The sequence below is a fragment of the Podarcis tiliguerta genome (assembly GCF_965153285.1).
Source record: "Podarcis tiliguerta genome assembly, chromosome: 6".
Lineage (NCBI taxonomy): Eukaryota > Metazoa > Chordata > Lepidosauria > Squamata > Lacertidae > Podarcis > Podarcis tiliguerta.
The window spans coordinates 62,183,285-62,203,450 of NC_139539.1; the positions used below are offsets into that span (position 1 = coordinate 62,183,285).

Genomic DNA, 20,166 nt, shown 5'->3' on the forward strand with positions numbered 1-20,166 from the left:
CTCTAACTCTGCCCAGTTAGCTTTCACTATAGATTTTTTTTGGCAGGGGGGCAGGTAGACATTGACCACTACCAGTGCATCTCTCTTGATTTTGAGTAGGACTGCCGTGGCTAGTGAATTGCAGTTTGGGAGGGCTTTTAAGGAATGTTCAAGCTCTGTGGAGATGAGACTAGCTAAACCTCCACTAGGCCTACCTCCCCTCACAGATGGAGTAGCAAGTAGGGAGTGGCAAGAATACCCATTGAACAGAATGGGGTCGCTGTACCAGGTCTCCTGCAGGAGGATGATATCAAATCGCTTAAGAAACATCGCAAATTGTTGATTGTTTTTCTTGGCGCGCCATCCTGCAATGTTCCAGGACAGCAGCTTTAATTCTCTGTCCCTCCATGGTGTAGATTTGTTGGGTCCACAGAGTCCAGTGACCCCTTTACATCTAAAAAAACACTCCCATTAAGTTTGTCAATAGGCATCTGCTGCATAGGGGAGTGATTATCCATAGCTCCCGGGGACTTAAGGGGGTGGTTTGGGCTTGGGGGAGTAGCTATTTCATTTGGGGAGAGTTTAAGATAGTTGAACCAGGTACTCGGAGATGTGACAGTCTGTTTTAGTTTTGCCTTACCATACACCAGCGGGGGCTGCGATTGGTCTTCCGAATCTACACATTTAAAGGCGCCTCCCGCCGTCCTCTTGTCCACTAGGCACTTGGGGGATATAGGCCGTGTGTATGAGCCTTCCGTAGTCTCAACATGGGCCACCTTTTTGGTCAGTCTGCTTCTCAGGGTGTCCAGTCTAACCAAGATTTCCCTTTGGGCTGACGTCTGTAGTGACCAGAACCGATTTATTAAGGCATGTTCTTCTATGGAGAAAGAGTCCTCTCTGTCGTTCGAATGAAGTTGAGTCTCAATAGGAGCTTTGTTTTTCTGCTGATGCACTAGGCTCTGGTTTTGTTGGTTTTGTTGCATGTGCACTCTATCGTTTTGTTCCTCTGTTCCTGGTCTCCCTTCCCCCTTGGCCGCCAGTAGGGAGGTTGGCAGGGCCAAAGCTGGATCCGTCAAAGCTCTACCCCTTAAGGCAGTCCCTTCTTGCCGGTGGGATGGTCGTCTAGTAGATCGTGGGAAGGGGTTCATAGGGAGGGACCGTTGCTGCGAATTCCGGGCGTGATCCTCAATCCTCCTTGTAGGTCGGCTAACCAAATTTGCTGAGTCTGGGATTTTCCCAATAATGCCCCTACAGTTGTTAAAGAAGCATCTTTGTGGGAAGATTCCGTACCAGTTGAGGCGATTTTGAAGTTTGCTCAAAAGTGTAGGAAGCCTGGGAGAATCGAACTTGAGCACCAAGCGCTTAAATTTTGGAGTCTCTGGCAGCCATTCTAATGATAGGAGATCGCCCTGGGCCAAGTAGGACCTGGTCAACATTCGCAGTGAGATCACAGCAGCTTTACAATTTCTCCAGGCATGGTAGGGGAAGCGGGAGTGAACGATGTTCAAGCATATATTGTTAGGGGTGAGTTGGAGGTTTACTAGCTGCTGCCCCCTACTTGGGCTCTGTGCCTGATGATTATCAGGTCCCTGGTGATTTGATGGCGGAATCAAAATCGGGGTAGGGGTTTTGGTGAGAGCATTTAGTTTTCCCTCTAACATATTGACGGAGGCTGATAGCACCTTTATTTCGTCAGCCAAGTGCAGGCAATATTTCTGCAAAGTCCTCAGCTCCACTGAGTGTACTATATCGCATAAAGATTTACAGTGAGAGTCGGAGTGAGGAGAGAGGCCGGCTGGGCTTGAGGTTATATCCAACAGCGGTTTGTCTCCTGGCAAGGGAGTATTTACAGTCGTTGCGAGGTCATACGGACAGTCTACCTGCTTGGAAGTGTTTAAAAGGTTGTTTGAAGTCATTGCAGGATCATGTAGACAATCTAACTGCTTAAAGGTAACAGGCGAAGGGGGCACGAGATTGCAGAAAAACTCTTCTAACGATGAAATAGAAGGCTCTACGGTCTTAGGTGGTAAATCCAGCCCAGTAGGTTTCGAGATCTTAGACATAGGTTCTGAGGCATTAAAGGAAAGGTCTTCCACAGAAGAGGTACGGCCACGTTTTAGGTTCGTCATGCTGGACCCCTAGAGCGGCTCGGTTATCTAAGAGTCCTTCAAAGGCCAAGCAAAAGCTGGTGGAAGGCCAGGGAAGCTGCCCTAGTTACGGCTAATCAGGTTGTTAGTGAAGCTCATTAAAGAGATTTATAGCGCTGAGATTGCAAGCTTCCACAGAGTGAGTTCCTGGCGTTAACATCAAACCATTATCGTGCCAACTTCTCGAGAAAAGTAGGAGCAAAGTAACTTACAGCATGAACTGAAAGGGGAGCTCCGGCAAGCGCGTCTTACTTCGTCGCCATCTTGACCCCGCCCCCCGCCCCCCTACCTTTCCCAATATAGCATCCAGGTTCTGCAACTGCTTGCCTAGGGAAGCCCACCTTGCCCCTTCCCTGATGGCTTTGGGATGTAGTATGGGCCACAGCTAGGACCACAGCATGCATTGAAAGGAATTAGAGCTGTCTAATCGAGTTTGTGCAGCACATATGGAATGAAGGTATGGAAGAGAGCATTGGTACAGAAAGCCCAAAGGGAGCTCCCATGGTAGGTTCTAAGTTCTCAGTTTTCCTGGCAACAAGAGATGGTATGAATCATGTGTTAGTTGTTTTGTATTCCCAACAATACTAGTGCTTGATAGCAAGAAGTTGCCTCTTTATGCTCTGAGAAATAATAGCAGTTCAAGGACTAGGAGAAGGATTGGTTCATATAATCTGACAATCCTGCATGCGGCTACTTCGGTGAAAGAATTCATGGGTTTCAGGAACAAGGAAGGAAGGAAGGAAGGAAGGAAAAAGAAGCGGTTCCATGTTGTGGATTTTAGAATGAGCTTCCCTCCCACTAATACATGTAGTGATGTTTGAAATGAGTCATCAATTGCTGAGTAGAAAACACATACACTTGGCTCATTGTAGGTCATATTGGGAAAATAATCTAAATGTGTACTGCTCAGAGCAACAGATGCACAAGAGGCAAAACTGCAAGATACAAAGAGCAGGTGGCACCAATTCACAGGCTCAGAGCCAAACTTGACTAGAAATCAATTGCAAGTGTGGGAGCCCTGATCCGGACTGCGACCCTGGCGGCAATGACAGTGGGGAGAGGTAGAGAGGGGTTAACCTTTTGCCCCCTGCAGTCCTGATCTAGAATGGGGGGAGGGCTGTGCTTGCCGTTTTGAGTTGTACATTTTGAGTTCCTATTGCAGTCAAATGGAAGTTTTCTCCTCAATGGGGCTTGCACTTGTGGGGTCCTCTGTACAGACTGGGACTGTTGTGGGAGAGTGGGGCCAAAGGGTTAAAACTACCTGCCTCCCACACCAGAGTCTTGATCAGGTTAGGTCCCTTGCAAATGGATGATTATGATGATGTTGATTACTATTAAGCCAGTCACATTGCCAATTATGTGACTGGTAAATTAATCCAGTTGGATTAATAATCTGTATTTTGAAAAAAGAGTACTCTGGTCATGCTGGATTTTCTGACTGTAATAAACATCAGCATTTATTCCTCAACAGCTAAAGTACAAAAAGATGTCTTTTGGAAACTGATAATAACCAGGTATATATTTTAACATACTTTCATTGCATTGCCTCTGGGTAAAGTTCTGTTCACTGTTCCCATTAACCTTTCTAGAGTATTTAACTTGGGTTTCAGTTATAACGTCAACACCCTTTGCTTAAACTGATTCATGGCATAAGAAGCGTTATTTTGTTCACATTGAAAGCAGAAGTGTTCATCAGTGTTGCCCTCTTGACTGGTGTTAGTCCAATTTCATTTTAAAAGGAACCTGTGCTGCCTGGGTTGATGCTAAACAGACATTTGCTAGAGTGTTGGGCCGCGAAAACTTGTGTCAAGTCTACAATGAAAATGATCATCTAGTGCTTATGGGCAATCTGTATCCTCCTATGTGTGGAGGTTTCTTTGGGAATCAGAGCTGCCATTAGGCTGTTGTTAGAATTTTGAGAATGCCCATTTTGTGCTCTTTTAAAGGACACTTGCTACTCTTCATTGTTGCAGGTGCAAATTTGAATTTTGTGGCAAATGGGCCAAATGATGAGATCCTCAAATAGTGGGGGTGCATATTCTAAAGTATCCAAGAGCTTGGGGCATTTGCATAATATGAATGCTTCCAGTTAACGACATGCTTCAAGAATGTTTCCAAAAGGAAGCATTCTCAGCAGTGTGTTGATGTGTGGGACAATTGGTTAGTGGGAAAGCACACACAATGCATGTGAGAGGTCCGTGGTTCAATCCCTATAGACAAGTGGTGGTGAACCTTTTAGAGATAGAGTGCCCAAACTGCAACCCAAAACCTAATTATTTCTCTCAAAGTGCCAACACAAAGTTGTTCAGCTTTTTTTTTTTTTTTGGTGGAGAAGGGGGTTGCACACTGTTGTTGAACTTTCATTGAGGGGAATGCCTAGAGCTTTTTGGGGGGGGTTTGCCATGAGTTGGCTTTTGGGGGGGGTCCAGGTTTGTTGAGCTTTTTGGGGGGGAATGCTGAGAGGCAGCCACCAAACTAACACAGAGGGAGCCAATCGACAACAGGCAATAATCTGGCTCGCACAAGCAAAAAATAACCCGTTTACGGCTCGCAGCGGCATGGGGGCCCGAGGAACTCTAGTGAGAATTTCCTGCCCACAGTGGCCTGGGGGGGGGGGGAACGGCTGCCCACTTCATCAACCTCCAGCAACGGCGCGGATTGACCAATGGTGCATGTGCCCACAGAGAGGGCTCTGAGTGCCCATTCTGGCACCACTGCTATAGACTGTGTCCAAGAAGGGCAAATACTTCTGCCTGAAATCTTGGTGAGCCACAGTCAATCAGTGTAGTTAATCCTGGACAGGATGGAACCATGCCCTGAGTTCATATATAAAGCAACTTCCCATGATTCATACACGGGCATGAATTAATGCAGCTGCTTTCCTGGTTTACTTCTGTGCGCGCGCGCACACACACACACACACACTTCTGAACATCTGCAACAAGACCGTATTACCCCTTTCCCTAGCTAAGGTATGTTGGTTGGTTGCTTTCAAATAGATCTGAGATGAAGGTGGGGACTGGAGAAATGTCTGCTGATGTGACAAAGGCACTGATGCCACCCTAAAGATTAACATGTCTGAAGATGCAGTTGCATGTTAGACAAGGATCAAGGCACTGAAGTTTAAAACTCGGGAGTCAATTATTTACATATTTACCTGGAAGAGAGGTCCCACTGAATGTGGAATGGGGCTTACTTCCGAGTAGGGATGGGGAGAAATTCAATTCAGTTCACATATAACAGCAAATGTATCACATCCACACTTTTTGAAACAGTATGAGAACCAAAACACAGCCATCCTTTAAAATTCACACTTCTCCAAATTTTGTGACGTACCGGTAGTTCCCCAAACAATGTTTACAAAGAAAATATTAATGGAAATAACATACAGAAGTGCAGTGTTTTAAAATAATTGCTTGCAAAAGTGAGTTCATTAGTCAAAACTGTGTACATAAATGTGTTTATTCAGAGAAATTCAAAGCAAAATACTGATCAATTCTAATGAACCCCCCCCCCCACCTCAATTGTAAATTGCTGTAGAAATGCGAAGAATTGAATTTGGAGAAAGGAGAAATTGAGAGAGGAGAAACTGACAGATCTTTCCATTCCTACTTCTGAATGGGATTCATAGGGTTATTCAAGTTTCTTTTATCCAAAATGACCCAGGGGGTGATACTGTAACATGCAGTTATACATATGAATGCCATGATGGGACTCTACTCCCACCAGCCCAGTTAATCAGGTAGGGAATATAAACACAGCAAACATAAAAGGATTTCTACTGTAAAAGGTATAAAAGCTCTAGGCCTGTCTCCCTGAAAAGCATGTAGCAGATCACCTCTAATAAAAGCAACTTCCTTTTCAAGCATATACCCTACATCCACGTAATATAAATATATACTCAGATAAAAGATAGTATTTTAGTGCCACAACTCTTCCTTGGAGCAAAGTCAATGTTCACACATTCAGCTTGAGGGGGACAGTTTTGTAGAGTCACAAACAACACAGGCCCTTCAAACTCTTCTGAGTGAAAATCAAATCTTATCATCCTTTTATTGAAGTGTCTGTTTGCTTTTTCCTTTCTTTTCTTGAAATGTGTGTCGTAGCAAAGGTAACTTGCAAAGGTAGCAAGATGAACATACACATGCTATTATAGTGCTTTAAACATCTAGCTGTTTTTTTAAAAGTTTCTTTTAAACTTAGGAGCAAAAAATAGTTGCAGGGATAGTAAGGAAATGCTGGCTGTGGCATGGGGGTGAATTGAAGCAACAATACTTCAATGTTCTGGCTTAAACTAAGAACGCAGTAAAGGGTGTGCTTAACTTCAACGTTCGTTGCATTGAGGTCAATGGTTTGTTTGAACAGTCTCCTGGTGATTGCTTTAAAGTGAATGCTTTAAGGGGGAAAAAATAAGAATATGATGCTCCCAATTAATGCCTACTCTTCAAATAATATATAAAAGCATTGTCCTTGGTCAAAGTGTGTGCACACACAGTTTCAGTCATGTAATCAATAGCACCAATAATTGTTTCCGGAGGAGAGATGAATTGTGGGGACTGAAACCACCCTTCCTACTCTGTGCTCCTAAAATAGATAGGGACCATGGTTGCCAATTGCCTAAACCGGGGCTACATGGACACAACCCAGGAACCACATGCACCAATGTAAGGCTGAGATGTGCTGCTGAGCTCATGTTCTGCTTAGGGCTTCCTATGAGCATCTGGTTGGTCATTGTGGGAACAGAATGCTGGACTAGACTGGCCTTGGCCTATTCCATCAGGGCTCTTATTAAATTAGGAGGTCTTATACTATTCCGCATCCAGCTAAGGTTATACACATAGAAACCTGCATCCTCATATATTTTAATGCCTGCAGAAGGTCTCAGGTTTGATCTTTTGTATCTCTAGGTAGGGTTCAAAAAGATTCCTTCTGGAAACTCTGGAGTGCTGCAGCTAGTGAATATAGACAAGTAATGAGTTAGAGGGACCAGTGAGCTTACTATTAAGGCATCTTCTCATGAGTATTCCTCTAGTGCAGTTAGGTTTGTTGGAAAAACCCCGCACCCCACTTTCCTGTGGTTCAGACATGTGTCTGCTTGATTAACTCTGTCAAAAGATGCTGCTTATGCAAATATCGCTGAAGAAATCTTCAGATGACTCTGTCAGCTATACACAGCTTTGCGTGTGTATGTGTGTGTGTTTAAATTCTAAACTCTACATGGTTGACTTGCGAGCTTATTTTCCAGATCACCGAGAGAAATGAGAGACTTTTTTTGACAGACACTGGCTAAAGCAGCTTAAAATCAGAGGCACTGGGTTTCTAAAGGAATATCTCTCCGAGAGCTATTGACCACATTTTCCGCAGGTCATTGCTCAAGTGGTTGTTAGGCAGTGCGTTGGGACACAAAGTGTGTATAATGCTGCTTGCATTTTCTGTTGTGTATGCGGACCAGAAACGCCATTTTGGCACCCTTATGTAGTCATTTTGACAGACTACTTTATATTCTTCCAATTTTAGCACATACCCCTACTATGCAAGCTAAAATATTTGGGTGTTGCTGTTTTTTGTTTTATGAAAGTCACAGGTGCAAATGCAGGCACATATCACAGGGAGCTTCTGATTGGCTATGGCTCTCCGCAGTATATGCCCATGGGGGCAAATGTAAGAAGGGAAGCAGCCTTAATACTGAGGAATCCATAGGGGGGTGCCTTACACCAGACCGCTCTTCATTTACCTAGCCCAGTAAGGTCTACTTTGACAGGCAACAGCTCCCCAGGGTTTCCAAGTGGAAAGCTTATACACCACCTGACACAATCATTAGACCTGGAGATGCCAGGGACTGAACCAGGTATCTTTGCTATGTGGATCATGTGATCTACCACTGAGGCATGGCCCTAACCATAATTCAGGTTTGAATAGGTTTTCTTGACATGTGCAGCACATCACACTGCACATCACACTTTAGATGTGGGAAAGTTTAAAGTACAGTTTGTTTTTTAAGCAGTGTGCATGTTACAATTAAAATGTCTAATACAGTGGTACCTCGGGTTACGAACTTAATTCGTTCCCGAGGTCCGTTCTTAACCCGAAACCGTTCTTAACCTGAGGCACGCTTTCGCTAATGGGGCCTCCCTCTGCTGCCACGCCGCCGCCATGCAATTTCCTGGGGCAAAGTTCTCAACCTGAGGTAATACTTCCAGGTTAGCGGAGTTTGTGACCCGAAGTGTTTGTAACCTGAAGCATTTGTAACCTGAGGTACCACTGTATGTCCAGAAAAACCTTTCTGAGTCATGGCCTGTGTCTGCAGAATGTTGCACCACTTTGGCACAGACACAGTGGACTCATGCTACTGTGATTATTTTAGCCTATGATCAGGAGTCACAAAAAATGAACCATACATAACATTAGCTACATCAATTGTTAATTCTAATTTGCTCTGAGGAAGCAAAGCTGTTATAGATTCCCCCTGCTCCTAAAGCTAACTCCTTTTTGTTGTTGTGAAAAAGTACATGTCAAAAGGTCAAAATTAACGAAGAAAAATGCAAATTCGGAGTTCCACTGGAGGAACAACCCAATGCTTTTAGCAATTTCTGATGAAATTAGGAAGGGGAAAACACCCAGTCCTACTTACATTTTACAGCCTAATGAAGCATGTTACCTCCTGTAGTTCCTCCCAACTTGAAATTGGAACTGTCTCATTAGCATGAAGTGAAAGAAGAACAGGCCAGTCAGTGAAGTCAGCTTTTCATGGTGGATTCCTGAAATGTCTTCCCCTCACACCTTTGGTTTTAAGCAGATGATGGTTCGCTACAGTAAGTAACATCTGAAGAAAGCGACAAATGTTAAGTACATCTAGAAGACTTGGAAATTCCAGGCTAAATTAAGCTTTGCTTAAAAACATAATTTTGTGTGTGTGTGTGTGTATATATGCATGCAAAAATTGTCCAACTTTCCCCTCAAGATGGGAAACATAGAGGAAATCAAAGTCTGTGGTACTACAGATCCCTAGGGCTTCTTCTAAGGCTTTTTCCAAAAGGTCAGTGGGAGCTCTGTTATAAATGCAGTAGCTTGGAGAGCGAAATACGTTATTATTGTGCATTGTTAGAATAAAGATTATTCTGGTTCTTGTTCAATATCTTTTGGCATGTATTATACAAAATCGTCCTCTTGCACAGTCAAAGTTAAGCCCTTTTAACAAGCCCATTGTTTTCAATAAGTGAGATTTAAGTGTGTGCTTAATTCTCCCATTGAAATAAATGAACTTTTAAAAGTACTTCGCTTTTAGTGGAATTGTTCCTATAGTTATTATGGGAAGAAATTAGCGAACATTCATATACAGAGCCAGTTTCTAGCCTGTCAGACCCAGTACTACTTTCTGTGGCTGAAGGAAATGTAGAAGGATTTCCAAAGGTGTACCGTTTGTTGGTTGGGAAGAATCATTGCAAAAGAGCAGACAAAGGGGGTATGATTGCAGCGTTGTACTGCTATTTCTGTTCATCAAATTAGTATATTGGCAGACAAGGAGAGTCTTCATCAGGTTGATCTTTTACTCTGATCTGCTACCTTGTGCTACAGTGAGGTGTGAAGCAGGAATAATAAGGCAGAGAAAGTCATCCCAAAAATCATAGGTTCAAAGAATGTAGCTTCCGATAATGCCCTTGCTACGGATAACAGATCTGACATTTGCAATGTCTTTTAAAACCTCATTTATTGCAAGCCGTGTTCAGTTGGCGTTATTCTCCAGCTTACGAAAGCCAAGGGCTGATAGATATTTTCGCAGAGAGGAAGAAACCTGGCTGGATCTAGACACATCAAAGAAGCGTTTCAGTTTAAAGCGTTGTAAATTTAAACAGGGAAAACGGGTAGAGAAAAAACAGGACTCCACTTCGCCCTCTGGTGGCACAATGTTATATTGCAAAAACAACACATATAAATCCGCTTTTTCCTTACCAGTCTAGCTGAGTCCCCAGATACAGTAGTTACAGGGGAAGTTAGAACAGAAGGGTTAGGGGAAAGGAAATGAAGTGATTCATGCTTAGTAATCAGTGCTTAGCACCAGAGAAATGATTGGCTGGATGGAAAACCCCACACACCCAAACAGAAATTAGTTTTCAGAAGAACAGTTCTCGTTCAGAATCTCCTCAATATATATTTTTTCCTGCTCTGCTTGTTAACATTGTGTCAACTGGACTATTTTTAGGTCTGTCCAGGAGGCAGCATAAATATCCCACTTTCCTTCAAATATTTAAGAGAGACGGAAGAAAGGGATTAAATTGTCAACAGGAACAAACCCAGTTAAAGTGCACTTAATGCTTTTATTCATGTGTAATAATGAATAGACTTAAAAGCAATCAAACTGAAAATGAAGTATTTTCCCCTCAGTGTAAACAAACTTGTATATGGATAAGCACAGGAGAGGGCTGTAGCTCAGTGATAGATCTTGCGTTTTACATGCAGAACATTCCAGGTTCAATCCTTGGCATCTCCAGGTAGGGCTGGAAACAGCCTCTGCCTGAAATCTTGGAGAGATACTGCTGGTCAGTGAGGCAGCGAAGAAAGTAAAACAAAATCCAGGTTTGTTTGTTTTTTAATTGTATCATACCTCATGATCTCAATGAGGCATGCAAGGCAGTTCTAGTATTTATAGCTTTCCAAAATGTGCTGCATTTTACGCCCTTTACATCCAAAACTGGTATTTGTGCTAGCAAGGTGCAGTAATCAAAATATTAAATACGTGGCTATTTACGTGGCCTGTTTCAAAGTCTGTTGTCGTGCTGCATGAGGGAGAGCATTTCTTTGAGAAACACAAGTCCACATCACCCTTGAATGTATATCATGAGCAGAGTGGATTTTCTGATCCTGGCCAAAGTGAAATAGCATCAAATGTCACTTACAGCACTTTGCCTTAACATAAAAAAGGAGGGATTATGGAAGGGAAAGACCCTTCCTAGGAGGACTGACTTCCTGGGAGGTCTCCACAAAGACCTGAGTTAGGGTGACATTTAGTCAGTGGAAAGAGTGGCTTTCCTTAGGAGAGGAAAACAAGAAATAGAGAAGACTGAAATGTTTGCAGATGCAAACATTCTTCAGAAAACAAAATACCTTTCACAGAACCTGGAAGGGACTAGTTGGTTGACCTTAATGAGTGAAATGGAGTAGTTTTTATATTTTAGGCTGTAATCTTAACACATACTTACCTGGGAGTATGGATGGAGGAGGAATTAGATTCAATTCATGTTTAAATTTAGAATATTTGCGCTTTCCAAGAAGTATGAGAACCAAAACACAGGTAATCTTCAAAACTTGTTCTTTTCCAAGTTTTGGGATGCAGTTCTCCAAACAGAGTTTACGAAAAAACAACAGCCCTGCATCCATTAGGAGGAAAAGTGTATACAAAATAATACATTTCTGAAATTACATACAAAAATCTAATATATTGCATTAAGATAGGTTGCTTGTTAAAATGTGTACATTAATCAAAGCTGCAGACAAAAATGTGCTTATTGGGATAAATTTACAGAAAAATGCTGAAAATTTTTCATGAGGATTTGAAAAAACAAACAAATTGCTGCAGAAATGTGGAGAACAGGATTTAAGATTGGAAAAATGAGAATCTGAGAGAACTGAAATGGACAGACCCTTCCATCCCTACCTGGAAGTAAGTCCCATTGAACTCAACAGGGCTTCCTTCTGAGTAGACACAGATAGGCTTGTGCTGTTAGTTACCTTAGTAACTTTCAGCTAGTGTATTCTGTGATTAGGCTACAGAATGCAAGTCAGCTAGCATGACAATGAATCTGTCACACTCACAGTCAAGAGGTGTACTAAGCAGGCAAAACCTTGCATGTAAGATGCCTGAGATAAAATATATTTCCTGCTTTGCTTTTCTAAACCATCATAATGATCTAGAAAGCACATGCTACTTTTCAAAAACTATTTACCATGTTCTACAGATGTTTCAGTAATATGGCATACACAATTTCACAAGCATGCTTCTGCCTTGAACAGCTATTACCCTTTACTACCTCCCTCAAACTTCCATTTCTTTGGCTAATCCTTTGACTGGCTCATTGATCCAGCTACAGTTTCCTCAGCCATATTGCAAAGAGGGACTCGTTTGCTTGGAAGCAGAGGCACTCTCTATTGGGCAGGCCAGAAGAAGACTGTGATCCTTGGAAAGGCTAGAAGGACCAAAGATGGAAATCTCGCTTAGGGAGGAAGAAGAGAGCAAACTGCATTTAAAATGTGCACAGAATAAATCACCAATGAACTCTTTACAAATAAAACGGAAATAGGTTTTCATTAGTTCCATACTCACAGTACTTTAATTATAACTACAGGATATATCCCACTATGGCGTGCACTAACAAGCCAAACGCAGCCCATCATCACCTATGTATCATGGTCCACCAGGTATCCCCATTTCCATAGTTCTCAACAGGTAGACTTGTTGGAAGCTCCTGGTAAGCTGCCATACATGGTTGGTGGGCTACATTCATCTTGATGAGTCACATTTTGTGCAGGCCGGGTCTATACCATATGATTATCTACTAGCAAGAATCAACAGTGTGAAAGTTTCATTAGGGTTACCATAACCCCCAGGTACAATCCATCACTGGTCGCAAAATGCCAACAGATTTAAAAGGATCTAGATTGCAACGTTAATAGTTTCCTTAGAAAATATTACTGTGCCCACCTACAATCTCTAGTTAGAGTTTCACCATGGCTTTGAATTTCTGACACAGTCTAATTGGTGAAAGCGTTGAATGACCTTTTTGGGATAAAATGACTTTTCAAAAACAAAACTCTTTCACGGCAAATTATGGAATATGGACTATTTTCCTCAGACTGGAAGAGGGTGATCCAGTCCCTAAAAGTAAGTGCATACTGAGGCGTTAAGGCATATTATTTATCCATTTAAATACATATTTTGGTATACACATTCTTAAGTGCACACAGTTGTGTGGGGTAGATGGGTATTTTGGTCAGCATAATGTTGAGCATTGATTCTGAAAATGTGCAAAATAATAATAAAAAAAAAAAATCACCCCAGGTTTAGTTGTGGTTATTAACACTTCTGGATCTGAAACAGAATGTAATTTTAAACAAGAGTGAAGAACAGAAAATCCTATCTACTTCAACTGAATTTTGAATAGTTATCTTCCCAGCTAATCTCTTTTAAACCACCCATCAAATTATGTATATTGAGACAACCCTTACTTCAGTTAGCAGCACTACCTGCACCACAGTAATTGCACCTTATTTCGCAATTATTTTGCACCTTATATATTAACCTAGCAACAGCACAATCGTGGTTAAGTGTCCTGATTTGCCAAACAGATTGTCACAATCATAACTATTCAACACTTCGGACAATTTATGCATAATAAGTCCTCATTTGTATCACTTGGAGCTAATCCATTTATTTTTCATATTTTTTCATGACTGGGAGAAATATAATTGTGGTTGATTAAAAATATGAACAGCGATGATATCAACTAGATGATCACAGATTATCATGTAAGAAATAGAAGAAAGCAAACATACCCCACAGTTTAAGGACTAATAAACTCTGTAAAATGTTATTGTAATTTGTGACAATCAACACAATCCACATCAAGTCCCAATAAATCCCAAATTGTACAATGAACATATAGAAAAGATTTACCAAAGAAGTATGGAACTTTCATTAGGGAGTAATCCTATAAACACACAGGCACATGCTATTTTTTTTTTTTTTAAATATTATTGGGACTGTTCAGTGCAAAACTGTATGCATGTGTCTGTCTTGACAGAATTAGGCCCTTGGCTGACCATGGTTTCAAAAGGAGCCTCTGTGGGACTAATCTTGAAAGCACTTACTGAGCTGGTCCCAGTATCACAGTATGTACTTTGAGAGATTCAGCCCCTGATTTGTTCTTATGATCTCCTCCCTCCTGAAGAAGCAGGGAGAGGTTTGCACAAAGTTTTCTTCTACAACTACGGCATTTTGCATTTATAAAGTAATCACACCCAGCAACTGCAAATGAAAATTCAGAGGCTGGTTTGAACACTGGGCTAATAATGCGTTCCAACTGCTCCCACACAAACGAAAAACATTACTAGTCCCTTTCATTAGGTATTATCATGTTCAACAATAAAAAATAAAATGTCACCCTGTTTTGCTGCAGGAATCATCAGACTCCATGTGCTGGGGGAGGATCGTGAAGGCAGTTGACTATAGAATTTGGATGAGCAAATGATATTAAAACAGCTATTGTGCCTGTGAGAAACAATGCTGGATATGCTTGGTTTCTGACATACCTTTGACTTGTTTCTTATTCCCCAAGAGAGCACTGGCAGAGATAATAGCTTCTGCCACCCTGCTCTTTCAACCTGTTGAATGGATTCTAGAACTTTAAAGCTGCAATACAAGAGGGAATACAGAGGGTGGCTTCGGTCAGTCCAACTTGGAGGAACAGGGTGTGCACCCAACTCGCACTTCTTGTTCTCTGCATCTTTGTAGGACCCCACAGGAGACAGCTGAATAAGCTCTCATCGCCCGCTGCAAAGCCTCCGTTACAAAGATGCCAAAAAACCAGCCCTTGCAAGTTACCAGTGCTTCCTGCCATCCTAACAAATTTGAATGTCTAGTCACCCCAAATGTTGGGATATTGCACCAGTCCAGTCAAATATTTCCATTAAAAAGTGCCATAGCGCAACACCAGTAGGTCCACAGCGCATGATATGAGACGAAAGTATTTTCTCCTTCAATACAAACTGCATGATACATTATGGTTCTGTCACCTAACACTCTTAATATAGCACTTTATTACTATTTCTAAAGAGCCGTACTATTTCTAATGCGTCAACATTTTATTCATGAAGAACAGGAGCTAATAAAGGAGCTAAATAAATTTATAATGTAGGTCTTAGAAGTGGTTTATGTGTAAAATAATTGTGTCGAATCTCCAGCTAGCAGCAAGAATGTCAGAGCTTTGAGAACAGGCTTTGTTGAACGTTTTATGATGGCGATATTAAAAGCGAACTGTTACTATGTAGTCAATAACATTATCCTTCCTCCATGTTTCATAGGGTTAGAATGGGTGATGTAATTATTTAATGTACCACGGTTCTTTATTCAACAGTCAGTTTACTTGAATTAAAACCACTGTGGTTAGCGGAGTCATCGCTAAATTCCCCTTTTAAGCTTTGATGCCTACACAAACTCATTCTGAGATACAACAGTTTATGTAACATCATCAGTTAGTTATTGCACTTTGTAGTACAGATCTTAGCAACTTCAATTAAAGAGGCAAACTGTTAACACACATCCTGAACTGATGAAAACAAATGAATCTTCTATTAAGTAGCAAAGAGCAATTTCTCACTATTTGTTCTTGTGAATAAATTCGAACCAAAGTCTTTGCACTTATTTTACACTAGAGCAAAATTTGTACAGATTCCCTGCTTTTTCAAGTGTCATTTTTTTTTAATTGGAAGTGGATATGCAGTGGATACAGAGTATCAGCTATCCGATTGCTTATTTTTCTTCTGTTTTCAAAGATGAACCTTTACTAACTATGTTTCTTTCACTAAAGTTCTATGTGGGGGTTATTTTCAATGTCAGCTTTCATGGAAGCAGGACTTATAGGAACCAGGGCATTAGAAGTCCTTTCAGAAAAGAGAAAAATGCAGTGGTTATTCTAACAGGAGAACGATGCTAATGACATTTTGGCAAATAAATATGTAATAGGCATCATTTGAGAATATATATATATATATATATATATATATATATATATATATATATTCATTCTGGTTTCTAATGTTGCATGTAAGATAAACTATGAATGAGGACAAAATAGGACATTTTAAAGGTTATATCCATATGCCTTTGCAGATTGTGCAGCATCAATGATGTTTAACATAACATTTACAACATGTAGAGATGTGGCTGACATGTGGAATAGAGCCACAACAGGCATTTGGGGAAATTCTTCAACCAAATGTTTGTGAAGGGAGAAAACACTGGTATATTTTTGCAAATCGGTGGCTTTTTTGAAAAAATGGCACTGATATGTTATCATCTGTCTTATGTAGCATTCAAATTATTGTTGTTATTTGTGTGCATGAACATGTGTGTTTTAGAGCATGTGTGTATGATCAAAACTCTAATCCTTCTGTAGATTTTCCAGACCTAAGCACTATGTTCTATAAACCAACCAACCAGATACTGTACAGTATAAATTCAATAGGAAGAACAATACTGATATGTAGAACTTATCACTAATTATAAAAATACAATAAAATAAAGGGATGGTCATTTTCTCTGCAGCCTTATAAAAATTCTGACTTTGAATGAACAAAGGAAATGTTACATTCACAAAGGAGTCTCTGAGAGATATCTTCTGCTTTGTACAGGTTTGGAATATGCTTTGAACTTGATAGACTGAAAAATGTACCAGCTATTACTTTTTCTGCTGTGCTCAATGTTTGGAGTAGTTCCTTTACCCCAATGGTGGTTCATTTTACAGCCAATAGCACCTTTTGTCCTTAAGAAAAGATTCGGTACCCTTGAGCTAAGCATCTACAAAAAATAAAATTGAAAAATTCCCCTCCCATTTGTTGGTGAGGAAGCGAAAAGCAGTATCTTATGAAGGCACACCCATGCTGAACTGACGAGAAAATCAAAATCAAAGCATAACTGCACAGTGCAGTCATATCACAAGGCTCATTCTTGAAATCTGAGTATCATGCTAGAAGAAAATCTAGGTATGTGATCTAATTTTGAAGAAATGAATCAAAGGCAATATTATTTAGCTTTTTTGTAAAAAAAAAAATTCTGTGTAAATGAAGATAGACTCTTATTTAAAGAGGGAAATGGATGTTTGTATTGCAGCCTTAAAGATCACATATTTTTTTAAACTGCAATATTTGGGATCTTTTTATGTAAACTACAGTCTGCAAATCAGCAGACCATGACTGAATGTTTTTTTGAAAAGTTATAGATTACAAACATGAACTCACAATTAATATCCTCTAAAAGTAATTTCAGAGCTCTCACGTCTTTTTTTTTTTAAAAAAAAGAAGAAAAAGGACAATGTGTACTTCTTCACAAGGTAATGCAGCTAATAAAAAAGAGAGTAGAATTAAAGTATTTACATAATGAGCAATTCTACAGAAGGCGATCATCCCCACATAAGCACTGCTGATTATATCCCACGCCGCTTTTTAACAAACTCTACCAGATTGGATCCAGTCATCAGCACTTTCAAAGAATCCTTAAAAGCCATTCATGGTTCTTTACATTTATTGTAGAACGATGTTCTTCAGGTACATTAAGCTGGTGTAAGAGGACAGTGTCAACACAAGGAACCAGCAGGATAATAGAACTTCAGCACCCCCAGTGATCCCAAGCTGGGTTGTACTTGGAGCTGGAAAAGAAAGAAAGAAAGAAAGAAAGAAAACAGGTTATTTAGAATCTTTTTGAGCTTTCCTCACTTTTTCTTCTTACAATCAGCTATAAATTATTTTACCAATAGATTTCAAAATAGCAACTTTCAGCAAAGCATAGCTGAAAAGGAAACCACACCTTTACACCACTAAAATTCCTCTATAGCAAGCAGAATTTTATGATATAGATGAGGGCTAGTTCACACACTACATTTTTAAAAGAGGGAATGCATATGCTTTATTTCCCCACTTGTCTATTATGGAATCCTGGAAAACAAAGCAGATTCCTTTGTCAAGAGGCAGATAGGGCTATTTCATATTGTATAGAAGGTACAGGTTCAAGGATGGCTGTGAAACAGAGAATTTTAGAACTTCATTCTTTCTTAGAGCAAAAATGGCTCTTGCTACAATTTCCCTTCTCTCAGCCACTTTCCCCACAGCCTGAGCAAGTATGTTCTTTCCTGGACCTAAAGTGTTAGTATATACTAATTCTTCCCCCATGTAGGACTTTCCTTTATACAAGAAACTCTGCTCTGTCTATCTGTCATCTATCCATCCATCCATCTTAGGCAAATAAAATCACAGGGCAAAATGAACTATGGTGATTATTGCAGAAGAGTGTTCTATCGTTAAGGTCAAAGGCCACTTCTAGGATTTAACCCAGTAGAAAGTAGCTTTTGCCACCAGCTCAGTCTACTGCATAAAACTTTCTTTCACTCAGCTCTCTATAATGTTGAAATATGCTTCTTGTGCAGGGCTCTCACTACCATTTGGCCGCCATAGCTGCTCTCTGCTGGAGGATAGACTTGCGTGTGCCCTCAGTTGCAGAGGACCATGTTGTCCCATTAGTATTGTTGAAGTCAGATCCAGTTGTCAGTTCAGTCGACTTCTGAACGTTGAATGGAGAGAGGGAGATGCCTTTTTGTTCTTTGCTTCAGGCAGCAAAGGGTCTTGGGGTGGTTCTGCTCTTTTGTATTTAGTTCCAGATGCATTCAGAAGCTGTGGTGGCTGCTCCTCGGTGCTTGGTGGCAGCACTGTCCTTCTGTTCATTGTTCTTTTGTTTATACTCAGACACATTGTGCTGCAAGTGAATGTGTGCCTGTGCATAGGGTTGTCATATTCCCCAAAGTGAAAATCTAGACAAAGTTGTTGACCTCCCCCAACCCCAACCCCCAACATTTTGCTGATTCGGTAAAAATCCTCCCAGGCTCCATTTTGGTGTGTCCAGGAAAACCCGGACATATGACAGCTCTGGCTGTGCATAATCTCTGGATTGTGCACAACCAAACTTTAATGTACCTCTGTGGCACCTTGCATCTTGCCTCTGTAAGTGCCTCCACCTGGTATGATCATGGTTCTTGACATGTGGCTATTCAACATGGCTGGCAGCCAACCATGGCCCATTTCCATGTAAACAGCACTTCACGATGCTATAGGAGCTTAGAAGTTCAATCCCAGTCGTGCTTTTGTTGTTTCTCTAATTGCTTTAGGATGCAATGGGCTCGCTGTGGTATAGTACACTGTGTGAAGAAGGATAGCATCCTACCCTTCAGCAACTGTTCAGAAAAACAGTCCAAGGCTCTCAACAGTGTGTTCCAGTAAAACCAAGTTGTTTGATCACAGCTTGATACAGCTGTTTTGTGGAACATTGAGTTCATTGTCTGAATGCCTCTCTCAGCTGGTCCACTGAAATGTGGGGGTCTCAAGATTGCAGTATATGTTATTCCCCACTGTATTGCTTGTATTCGTTCCTTGCCTGTAAGAGACATTGTCCCCTGTCAAATATTTGAGGAACACCAGGTTTTGCAAATATGACTTTTTAATTTGGTTGCATCAAAGTGTGCTGAATTATCTTGGAGGGTATTTGGAGGAACAGTGAATTGGGAGTAGGTACAAATGTCTAAGAAATACCTGCAGTTATCTTGAGCTGTGATAGTTTACAGATCTTACTGGGGCAAAGCACTTTACACCTTGTCTTGTCTGGAATGACTACTTTGTCACCACTGCTTTGTGATGAGAGGATCTTTTGCCGGCCAGCATGGCTGCAGTCCAGGATTCATTTGCTTTCTTTTGCTTGTCCAGCCTTTCTCTTTCAGCCTCTGTTCTGAACTCTGCATCAGAACTCTGTACTTTCATAATAAACTCCTCCTTCACAAACATCATCTGTGTCATTCCACAGATTCCTGCTAATGTTCTTGACAACAAGCATCTCTTTTTATAGCTTTGCAGTCATCTTACAATAGGCAGAGAAGCATCTTGCAGATACTTTGCCAGAGACTTTGAAAATACAATACTTCCTATGTAATGAACTTCTAGATGCGGATTAAACAAACTTCTAGTCCATATTCCGAGGCATAGGCTGGTTTTAGGGCTGAGCCACATCAGAGGTGGCCAACTCCTGAGAGACTGTGATCTACTTTCAGATTTAAGATTTAAAATCTGGCAATGATCTAGGGAAGGGTTTCCAGGGAAAGCACTGGGACAAAAAAGAGAATTGCTCAGACGAGGACCTCAAAAGCCCAGACCTTTCCCTAGAAAACATGGAGCAAAAAATTACTGTACATTTTATACTAGATGTCTTGATGTATTTCAATTAGGATGGTCA

The 20,166-nt window shown here is 40.9% G+C and overlaps 2 protein-coding genes and 1 long non-coding RNA gene across 6 annotated transcripts in view; 1 reads left to right on the plus strand and 2 right to left on the minus strand.

The window, feature by feature from the left end:
- LOC310681068 overlaps positions 1–4,502 on the minus strand; it is a 29,332-nt gene extending 24,830 nt beyond the window's left edge. Inside the window, exon 1 of the long non-coding RNA XR_014513096.1 lies at positions 2,416–4,502. This is a non-coding gene — a long non-coding RNA (uncharacterized lncRNA). The remainder of the gene's footprint in view (positions 1–2,415) is intronic.
- The window catches only part of LOC310681064 (uncharacterized protein), a 111,355-nt gene that overhangs the window by 57,943 nt on the left and 33,246 nt on the right, over positions 1–20,166 (plus strand). The window lies entirely within an intron of this gene.
- Positions 13,524–20,166, minus strand: part of NEGR1 (neuronal growth regulator 1) — a 434,347-nt gene continuing 427,704 nt past the window's right edge. For both annotated transcript variants that reach the window (XM_083448443.1, XM_083448442.1), the window contains one exon: positions 13,524–17,542. In XM_083448443.1, the coding sequence (XP_083304569.1) occupies positions 17,418–17,542 (125 nt within the window). In that variant the 3' untranslated portion in view covers positions 13,524–17,417. The remainder of the gene's footprint in view (positions 17,543–20,166) is intronic.